Consider the following 11,054-nt stretch of genomic DNA (forward strand, 5'->3'; position numbering starts at 1 on the left):
AGGCAATTACAAATGCACAACAAATGCAATGCATGTCAGTCCCCAGCCTCCCACTAAAGGAGCTCTCACCGAGATCAGAGTGACGTTAAGGTCTGGGATGGACACCAGGCACGGTACCCAAGTATTCTCCTTCTTGCTGATGAGGAGTGTTTCTGGCTTGTTGATAAATGGCTGTTCGAAATCTAAAAGACACAAGGAATACAAAACTAAAAAGAGGCAAGAGAAGAAGTGGGAAGAGGGAGGAACCAGAAGAATAGGAGGCTTTCTGGCTTTCTTTAATGCAGCATGAGCTTGCCAGAGGGAGTGGTGCTGAGCGGGTCAGCCCCATCTGCGATGTGCAACAGCCAGCAGAGACACCCTGAACGCAAAGGGAGCAGCCTCTGGGTGCGTGCCTGGGCTGGCCGATTCCCCCACGCCAAACACCGTTCAGGTGGAGCGGCACTTCTCTGCCATTTGGGCAGTGCTGGAAACGACCTCCCCTTTCCTGGCCCCTTCGAGGTCTCTGCCTGGGTCTGACCCTTTGTGAAAGCGGCGGCGCTCAGCGCCTGCCCAGCCGGTGCCCGCACGTGGCCCCGTGCTGGGGCCAGCCGTGGGGCTGTGCCGCCCTGGCGCGGCGGCAGGCAGCGCGACCTTCCCGGGCGAGGAAGTGATCCGCAGCTAAATGGTATGCAGATGTCATCCTGCAGCCATCCCGGCCGGCAGATAAACAGATGAGCTGAGATTTCCAGGGCTGCCACCCTGCTGCCTCCTAACTGCTGCAAGCGCAAATATTGACAGGAAGAGCAAAACCGCCCGAAATTAATCAGCAAAGTGACTTGGCGAGTCCAGGGGCGTCACACTGAACTCCTCCACGTGGAGCCAGCGCCGAGAAGGAATGTGTTTGCAGAGGGGTCTGTCCTGGCCCGCTCAGCACGTTGCCTGTGTGGGGCTCCACTTGGGTTGACAGCAGCATGTAGAGATCTCCCACGGCCCTGAGCCATCGTGCCAGGCACCGACCAGCCACGGAGCACCAAGAGCTGGCAAGCTAACAGGGCAGCGCAGTCCCTGTTTTGGGTTCTTCCCCACTGGAAAGCGCTGGTGAGACCAAGATGCAAAATACATTTCTATCCTAAGCCACGTCCAGACAGAGGGTTGAAAGGGTGAGGTTTGTCTTGCAGTACCTCCTGCTGAGGCACTTGCTCACCTGTCTGGCAGTGCTTTTCTTTAAAAATCATATTTCGCTTTGAGGGGTTTTCTACTCTTTGGACCCTCCCAAATAGGGCACAGAAGCAGCAGCAGCCCCTGAGGTTGACTAAGTGGGATGAAGACAAAATTGGAAGAGAGAGTGAATTACAAAAGAGTGCTTGGTGTCCCCTGGCAGTGCTTCACTGATGGATGATTTCTTCTGAAATAGCAGCCCCCGCCTGCCCATTTCGACAGGGACACATGCATCAAGGGATGCTCTGAACACAGACTGGTCCCTGCTGTCTCTGATGCCTGCTCTGGCCAGCATCCTTCCTCTGTAACAGTCATGCCTGTGGAAGCACCCACCCAGCATGTGGTCATGTCTGGCTTTGTTAAAGGAAACCATCCCCTGGGTGAGGGGGAGGTCCATAAGGAAGTGGTGGGTCCCCACCTGGGAGACGGGGCGTTCCCCCAGGGAGCTGCTTCTGGTATGCTGGAATCAGACTACATGACCCCAGCAGCCTTAAAGGCTCTTTATTCACCTGGACTGCAGCTAAACCATCGTTTTCAAGGGACTGCGGCATGAAGAGGGCTGCTTGTCCAGCCTGAGACTCCTTTCCTGTGCTAGCCAACCCTTAAAGCTGCCCATCTAAAATGACAAGTCAAAGATGAAGGCAGTAATCATCCCCATCTGGGGATTCTGCTGCTCAAGTCACATTAGGTCCAACTCAATCCAACCCAGTGCTCACACTGTTAAGTGCATAAGGGAATTTATTTCAATTTTTGGTCTATAAAACTGCTGCCACAGTCATAGTTATGCTGCAAAAACCTGCTCTGGGTGCAATGTGTTTTTCTACAGCTTAGGGGAAACAAACCACACGCAGGAAGCGTATCGGTCAGCTCTTAATGAAAATAGGGTGCCCACAGAATCCTTATCTTTATTTCCTGGGGTTTTGTACTAGTGCAGAATTGCTGTCTTCTGAAATCACAGATTTGTTTCGAAGTGTGAACATGTTCCTCATTCCTTTCCCAAGCCCTGGGCACGTGAGAGGGAGGAGGCACACAACTGCCAGAGGTGAGAGACTCCGAGGTCCCCTCCAAGCTCAGAGGGTAGCCAAGAACTAACTGATTTACTGGGCAGGTCCTGCTGCCAACAAGTCGTGATTCATGCACTACCTCCCCTTCTGATCACATCACATATTTTCTATAAGGCTGTCTTAATGGGTCGGATGGGAATAATTTAGCGTCGTCTTCATTAATATATGCTAAGCCTTATGAGATGGGGGCTGTAAGTATCCTATTCCACCCTGATGAGGCATTCGGTATGGTTACAGCACTATCTGTAGGTGTAATAAAACACACACCTAACCAGACATGTGGGAAACGAGACATGAGTTCACTTGAAAACTGAGTTGCAGGTAAAATACAGAAGAGCCCATGTTTCCAGCCAAACGCAGATATTTTGTTCCTGGCAATTTCACCAAGCTCTTAACATGAGAAATGCGGCTGGTGGATAAATCCGTGGTCTGATCGTGCTGTCTCCGAACATCCCCAACACTTACATCAGCCCTTCCAAACTCTCCAGGGACAGTTTCACATTGCAGTCCGGTTCAGCAGGACAGGCAGGGCTTTATCTGGATGCTTTGCAATGGCTACGGTTACTGTATGCCTGGGCTTTCCTGGACATGTCACTTCTCCTGCCCGGGAAGTCTGTCCAGGCGAACCCTGAAGTTTCCTGGATGTTTGATAGCCATAACAGGGCACAGCCTGATCGGAATGAGTACGAACATGTGTTTTGTAGCCATGTGCAAAGCAACACTGGGAGGTGTTGGCTGGATCTGTTGCACGAATGCTGTCCACAGGCACCCTGTGAGTCCCATGCACCCTGACAGCGTGGGATTTATTGCCCTTAAGCTACGTCGTACATGCACGCTTGCTGTTCTCTGGTAAACAGGAGAGCCATCACCAAGCTGCAGATGAGGCTGAGGTGAGAAAAGGTGGACAAGGGGACAAAGAAAGGGGCATTTATTGGATTGCACATCCACACCTGACTTGAAACACTTGGAGATTTGAAATCCAAATTTTTTAAAAGGGAAATCCACATCCATAGAGAAACCAGGGTCTTGCAAAAGCACACCCTGCTGTAAGCCTGTTAGGTTGCACTTATTTTCAGCTACACGTGTAAGCAGCTCTCTGCCTCCATCCTGATGCAATGCTCCAGAACGTCTGGATGCCCCTGTCCAACTCACAGATGTCTTCTCACAACATTCCTGGGACCCAGGGAAGCTCTGTCCTGTTCTAGGATGAGTAGCAGAGCCCCCAGTAAGATGAAGTAATTGCCCAAACAGACTCCAATTCCTGTCCAGCAGCTGCCCAGCTTTTTCTGATGTGCCCCTAACATTTTTCTATGCATAGTTGCAGAGGCAAATTTGGCTTTGCCTTGGGACTTCTGAAAAACGCATCTTGTGTGTCATGACCTGCCTGGCTCGTGACAACTGCACCAACTAATAAATGGGGACGGAAAGAGAAATAGCTCGGCCAACTGTTTCCAGGGGACAGTGCTCATTTATCTTTCTGGAGTGTGCTGAAAGCGGTGGGGGAGACAGCGAAGGGGGAGCCCCTGAGGCACAGGGAAGCCGAGAATTGGCCCTGCAGCCCCTTGCTGAGCTGAGGTCCGGGCTCCAAGCTTGGCAGAGAGCCCTCCTCCTCAAAAACACATCCCTTAACCCTGTCTGCAGGGGCAGCTGCTGCACAGACAGCATGGAAAGGAACATGTGGGGCTGCCGTAGGGAAGCAGCTCCAGGGCCATTCCAGCTTGGGGACAGGAGGAGGCTGCACACAGCGAGTCTGTGCTGCTCCTCCTCTCCCCCTCTCAGTCTCAGCTTTATGGAGAATTATCATCCCTAGCCCCGTTCCGCCTCTAGCATCTCTGAGAGCCCCCAGCTGCCCAGAAGCTAACTCTTGTGCTTTTTTTAGCGGCAGAGCGTCTCTGAGGCCTGGCTCCTGCTCCTTAAATTCCTGCATTCCAGCCTGGCTGGAGTGATGCCCCCAGGCCGGGACATAATTGAATCCCAGGCGCTGCTGCCATCCCCCAGAAGTGGACGGATATTGCTTTCTTCTCAGTGTGAGGAGCCAGCCCTTGGCCCCTTCCCCAAGCCTGCTGCAGCCCCACTCTGCCCTGGGAGGCTGGCGGGCACGTCGGGCTTTTTAAACTTTCAGATTTTGTGCTGGTGCCTAGGCTGCACCTGAGCTCCCCCAGCACACACCGCCGGACGGCTCTTACCTCTCACGAAGACGTAGGCGCTGACCGCTGTGGTGCCCTCGATTTTGGCATCGATGTACTTGTAGTAGCAGCGGTAGTAACCCGTGTCGTTCGCCTGGGTCTCCGTCAGCACCAGGACTTTGCAGTACGGCTTCGTGCCGGTCCCCTCGCAGTCTTCTTCCCGGATTGCCCGGCCAGCACTGGGGGCTGCCGAGGCCACGAACTCGGTCTCCTTCTCCTTCCCGGTGGGGTCCACCTTGCCCCCAGGCCACGACCACTCCAAAGGATGCTGTCCTCTGGCCATGGGCAAAAAGAAGAGTTAGCTTTGGGGCAAGCAGAGTGAATGTGGTGGGGGTTTAATGGCCCCACGCTCCCCTCCCACACGCATGCACGGCTCTGCTCATAACCCAGACAGCCACTGCTCTCGGGCTGTGGCTTGGAGGAACAGCCCTCCTCCATGGAGAAAAACAAGTGCGAGGAGGTGGCAAGCAGCTTCACTCAGCGCCAGGCAAGCAGGGGCTGGTCCCCTTCCCTGGGTCACCTCCTGGGTATGCAAGGTGTCAGCCTGCTCAAAAGCAACTCTCCTGCTCCCATGACTTTGTCCTACTGATACTGAAAACAGTATAGGGAGCCATACAGGGCCCTGAGGGAAAGGATCCATTTATTCTCTGTTCTCTCTCATTATTAAAAGGGTCCAAAGCTATTAAGAAAACACACGGATGTGATGAGTTCCCTTGGCTCAGTGCAGCTGCTGGCTGGGACTCGTGGGGTGATGAATGGAGCGGGAAGCAGAATGAGGGAAGGAGAGCAGACTGGAAAGAAAGCGAGGAAGAGAAAAGCAGGGGGGAGTCAGGGATAAAGGAGAGCGAGGAGAAAACAAAGGGAGGCTCAGCTGATTGCCTTCTGTTCAGCTGCCGGCGGCATTTCCTTCCCCGCTGCCATGGGAGGGGGTTCCCTGCCCTGCCCAGCTCTCTGCAGCCCCCAAACCCCATCCTCCTCCCCGCTGGCTGGGGCTGCTGCCCCTTCCCTCCTCCGCAGACTCGAGGACAGGCACCCAGCTGCAGGGCACGACCGCACAGCCTGTTCCCCAGCCTTGCACCCAGAGGGGCCCAAAGACAAACAGCAAAATCCAGGAATTGCACGAAAGGTCCAGACAGAGCGTGCTTGTGTGTATTTATATACGGCCAAGGCTCTCCAGTGCAGGAGGTTTGTATATGCACATGTACGCACGGGCGCCCTACCACAGCTTGCTACAATTGCACTTGTTTACTACAAACAAAACAAGCTTTTATTCCGTGCTGGAAGTTTCCTCCTGTGAAATCAGAGCCCCTTTCAGAAGATGGCCCAGTGGACGCTTGAAAGTTTGCCAGTGTAGCTGAGAGTCACTTAAGAATGCGCAGAAAAGAAATGGAAAACAAGAAGACATCGCAAGAGACAGCTGTGGGGGCAAAAAATGGCTTTTTGTCGCACTGTTTGCTCTATTAGGGGAAACTGGGTTCATCTTTTATGCAAGTTGGGAATGGGCATGTTGGCACAGGCAGCTCCTCTGCCAGGGGACTGCCAGGGCAGGTCTGGGACAGATGCTTTTAAGCACAGCCAGACCGTGACTGTCATCAATAGCTGGATCCAGACGGCAAGGGACAGCGAGGAGGAAGCGAGATAAGGTGCCATTGGAGGGCACAATGGCTCAGACGCAGTCAGGACAGGATTTCTGTCCAAGCGTGGGGGGAAAGACGTGCCCCTTTGTGTTTCTCTTCAGCAGCTGATTTGTCTTCCTGCAGATTTCGCTCTTCCAGCTCCCGCTGCCTGGCTCACTGCAGATGAGTTCGGAGGCAGCATGCTGCAAAGTCCCTGTGCCGCCAGCTACAAGGGCTCTGGGGCCACCACCAGGCTCCTGGGGACAGCCCCTCTAACACAGCTCAAACTTCTGCGTTCATTAAAAATGCCATCAGTGCCTGAGACAGGACGAGAACTACAGCCCTGGCAGTTTGTGCCCACGAATCACAGCAGGCTTTTCCAAGGGATCAGTCTCACAAACGCTTCAATAAAAACAGAACTGTTGAATTTTGAGCTTTTCCCCTCCTATGCATGCACGTGGAAAAATAATAGTAAATCTCATTTCCAAACCAGTAACATCCAGCAGCCTCTGTGCAAGCCCATTGCTCCTGTGCCCATGTCCCCACCGCATCGGGTGCAGAGCGCATCCTGGTCCCGCTCTCAAAGCAGAGCTGAAAGCTCCAGGCCCCAGTTGTGCAAAGGAGCCCCGAAGCCCTTTGCGTTTGCTCAAGCATTTTTGGCACTCCGCGTGGAGCAGGGCAATTGTACAAGTCTCCAGCGTTTCCGCTTTCTGTTTGTTTACCCACTGGGATTTTCACGCATTATCAGATCCACTTGTTTTATTAACCATCAAGGCTAGCAGTAGCTGAGTGACACGGATTTGTATAAACACGGATGGGCCAGTACAAACAGACCTGACAACCAGCCTGCGGGCGGCTCTGAACCGAGGCATTCCTTGCATCATGTGCTGCTCAACCAGCTCCAGTGGGGACACAATGCATAGATGTTAGAGTCCAAGTTAGTGTCACTGCTGTGTTAAGAGGACTGGAAGAAGGCAGCGATGAGGGCAGGCCAGGCTCACCTGGATTTTGCTCTGAATCTACCCTCTGCATTTGGGAAAAGGGCCAGGCAACAGTTTTGGACTGTTCTCTGCCTCCTATTTGTCACCTTTGAAGATTTTTTTTCCCCAAGTTGTTTTCTTTCAGCTCAGTGATAACATGTCTCTGGGCAACGGAGCCTGCTGATGCCAGCTGGAAACAGTTGCACTGTATGCTTCTCTACAGCTGTTTTCCTAAATCTTTTGGGGACAGATGCTCTTCAAAGGAGACATTGCAATTGGCACCACTTTTCTTCAATCCTCTTTGAAGCTCTTGAGCATGGTATGATGGGCAAAGCTGGCTGTGGCTTAGCTGGGATAAGACAGATCCCCCCCACAGCACCACAGAGGATGCTCACAGCAGCCACACGTATGTAGGAGAGAGCAGCAGGTGGTGTGTGTCCCTGCACACTGCTCCAGAGCAGTTATGGCAAAGCATTGTCTTGTCCTCAGGCTGCTACAGCCTCGCTGCAGTGCTCATTTCCTCTGCAGGAGCCAAGAGGGCTTTAGGGTCAAATACTTCCTTTCTGCTAAAGTAGGGTTTGTGCATCCACAAGCATCTACGAGTCGGCTCTGTTAACAAGTTATTGGGCAGCAAAGGACACCCTTGCCCTTCCCTTTCTAAATACCAGGGCTGCGTGATGCTCCCTCTCTGCCAAGGCGCCCAGCACCTGCAGGATGGGAAAGGATGGGATGGCTGGGGCTGGGCTGGCACAGGCAGGACCAAGACAATGCCTCCAGAGGTTTCTGCTTTTGTGCAGCCAGCTCCTGTGGGCTCTGCTCCAATATTCATGAGGCAGAACGGCACAGGCTCCCCGCTTCTCCCCAGCGCAGGCTGCTGAGGGCATGAATGCAGAGATTCACAATATGCTTTCTTTCCTTCTCAGGATGGGAACTAATAAAAGACGCACTGTCCATCGACTCCTTCACCCTGCTGTGCCACATGCCTAGATCAAGACATCACTGTGGCTCTCAGCCAGCCCTGGCATGATCTGTATTTTAGGGAATGCTCCTATACAGGTCCCCCGCTCTGTCCAGGCTTTTCAAGAGTGCGTTGCACTGGGTGATGGGGGAACGTGCCTGCATGCGGGGACGTGTGAAAAAGCAGAGCATCCAGTGACTCCTCGTGGGTATGCTGCATTTTTGGGCCTCTGTTAAACGTGCCCAGCTCCAGAAGCATTGCTTTTCCCGTGGCCTGGCATGGGCTCCGGTCACTGATGAGGTGAGGCAGGCTGTGGGTCAGGAGCTGCGGGTGTGTGAGATCCAGGCTGAGCTGCGGGGGAGCCTGAGAGCACAGCCGGCTGCGGGACTCTCACGCTCGGTGGGTGAAGCTTGAGAGGTCTCAGGGGAGTCTCACACGGTGGGGGTTTGAGCTCAGCTTTCTGCTGCAGCACTGCTTCGAGCGGGCTCATGCTCCTGGCTCCAGGGCAGCTCGAAGAGCAGCCAGAGGACATTGTTCTCAAGGGAAGAGCAAGGTCAAACTGAAGCCACCTCCAACGTGATGCTCAGCAAAGAATCCCTGGATCCTGGATCTGATTTTGTATTTGTTTCTGCCCTACCCTGCCCCATCACCCTCTCCTTTGCCTGTTCTCTTGGTGGTCTGCGTGTTTTTCCCTTTAGCTCCCATTAACACAAGCCAGGTTTTCCCAGGGTGGGCCATGGTCCAGAGGAGAGGTTGGAGTAGCAGCTGGGTGTAATTAGAGATCCAGGGACCAGGAAAGATTTACTTTCATTCAAATTAAGTAACTGTGTCCCACAGGCAAAATCCTCTCCTCAAGACATTAGGCAAATTCAGGCTTGATGGCTCACAGGGAGATGGGGAACCTCTGAGCTACGCGGGAGGTGCTGAGACTTGTCACCTGTGGGTGGTGTAAAGGACACTGTACAACCCCAGAGGAGCACATCTGGAGTAGCAGGATGCAGAGGCAGAGGACAGCCAGGGAGCACACGGGCAGAGGGTGCATGGGTTTTAGTGCTGTTTGCAGATGGCCCTGCTGCTCTTCAGTTGTCCAGTTCAGTCGCACATAGCATCTGTGAGCCAAGGGCAGGAATGTTCCTTGTTTATCTCAGCTGTGTCAATGCCAGCACACTCTGTGGATGCTGCCTATTGAGCCTGAAAGAGAAACCTTGGCACTTCAGCAGGAAATGGGGAGCTTGCTGCCTCTTGGACAGCCTCTGCAGTTTGTATGGTATTCCCTGAAAGGGCAGGACATGCGGAGTCAGTGCTGGAAATTGGATTTTTTTTTTCCCCACTTCATGGGATTTTCCTTCACATTAATTGACACCTAACAAGCGCACAAGGAAAGGGCAATCTTGTCCTTCCCAGTCAGGAGGGTGACCTGAACAGAAAGGCTTTCCAATTCATGTTGCTAAATAGGTATGTTCATGCCTGACTGCAGAAAATGCTTTCTTTAACAACACCTTGAACTTCAGTATGTCTTTTAGCATCGGGTCAATGTGCAATCAACAGGGCTGTCCCTGTTATGGATGTCAGCAGGTCATCCCTCGGCTTCCCTGCCTGAAGCTGCATTAACAACACAGGTGTTTCATTGTGCATGGTATGCACAGTAAATGTGCAGTGGGTGATGGTGGCCAGAAGTGTCTAGGGTGACCTGGGCACGCCTTGCTGGGTCTGCTGCACACAGGGTCTCCCTAGGTCTTGTACCACACGTGAGGTACAACTTGAGAGGACTGCCAATATCTCTCTGGGGCTACAGGCACATGGGGGAAGCAGAGGTGGCCTTGTCTGCTAGGGCAGCTACCAGGCAGCATGCACAGGCACCCCGCTCTCTGGGAATCCTCAAGGCCACCATACGAACAAGCCCACGAATGCTTAGCTTCCCAGACCAGGTGGAATCAGTTCACTATGGACATAACAGTCTTTCCTCTGTCCCTATTCCCTGGCTATGAAGGGATTCACAAAGTAAGAGTAATGCCATCTGTTCCAGGAAAAGTTAAATATGTTTGTGACAAGACATGAACACAATACAAGCCAAGTGTTTGTAGTAATTGCTCTGTGGTTATATATAACACTGAGAAATACCCATTTGAGGCCCTGCTGAATTTATACCCCCATTGGGCCCTAGCGCTCAGATCCCAGGCACAGATCTACTTTCAGCTGCTGGAGGGAAAGTCCAGCTTTGTCAGAAGAACTGATTCCTGCCCCCCCCCGGCCTTTTTTTCTGGGGGGTTCTTTTTAAGATAGGTAGCGGTGAGAACACATGCAGCCAAACGTTCAGCATGGGACAAATGACAAATCAGTTTAGACACAACACCTCAGACCCACAGTCTCCAACGTGACCAGGGATTCTCCTGGTCCTCTCAAAGAGATATTCACCTGGCCTGGCTGGGGCTTCTCTTCACCCCTGAGTGTACAAGGCAACGCATTAAATCTCAGAAAAGTTGGCAGCCTCTCACAGCAACCACTAAGTGTAGCCTTGCCTTCTCCCAAGGATGTTTCTCCAAGTCCCCCAAATGACCTGCCAGATTTAGAAACCAGAACTCCAACCCTAGCAGCCCCTGATGAAGTGAGAGCAAGCAATGTCACAAAAAAGACTAGAAGAGTTAGGAAGCCAGTTTCCCTAAAAAACTTCCAAGGAAGCTGTCAGATCATGCAAGTGTTTCTCTATCTTCTTTCTGCCTGCAAGACTACAGCAGAGGTTATCACCATCTCCTTTGAGACACCTTCAGCTTCTTTTTCAATTAATTAATCAGATGAATTCACACTGGGTTAATGTGGCAGATTTCTAGCTAGCCGTGCTAATTTGCAGGTGTGCTGCAGCTAAAATCTCTCTGGTGGGCTTTCCTTGCCTGGTCCTCCAACACCTACCAGGTATGAGCAGCCTAGGCGGAGCCATGTATGTTTGCAGCTTACCTGCAGGTGATGGTCAGCGTGTCCTTGGCGTTGATGACGTGTTCCTCCTCGGTGATGCTAAGAGTGGGGGGGGTCATAGAATAGCTGCTCACCAGATCTGC

General features: G+C 52.7%; 1 protein-coding gene across 3 annotated transcripts in view; it reads right to left on the reverse strand.

Annotated features, from left to right (window-relative positions):
* Positions 1-11,054, reverse strand: part of FLT4 (fms related receptor tyrosine kinase 4) — a 56,934-nt gene that overhangs the window by 26,508 nt on the left and 19,372 nt on the right. For all 3 annotated transcript variants that reach the window (XM_080555098.1, XM_080555097.1, XM_080555099.1), the window contains exons 2-4: positions 10,954-11,050; positions 4,448-4,722; positions 70-182 (exon numbers count right to left, since the gene is read on the reverse strand). In XM_080555098.1, the coding sequence (XP_080411224.1) occupies positions 70-182; positions 4,448-4,722; positions 10,954-11,050 (485 nt within the window). The remainder of the gene's footprint in view (positions 1-69; positions 183-4,447; positions 4,723-10,953; positions 11,051-11,054) is intronic.

This window comes from Anser brachyrhynchus (genome assembly GCF_964034855.1).
Source record: "Anser brachyrhynchus genome assembly, chromosome: 14".
Lineage (NCBI taxonomy): Eukaryota > Metazoa > Chordata > Aves > Anseriformes > Anatidae > Anser > Anser brachyrhynchus.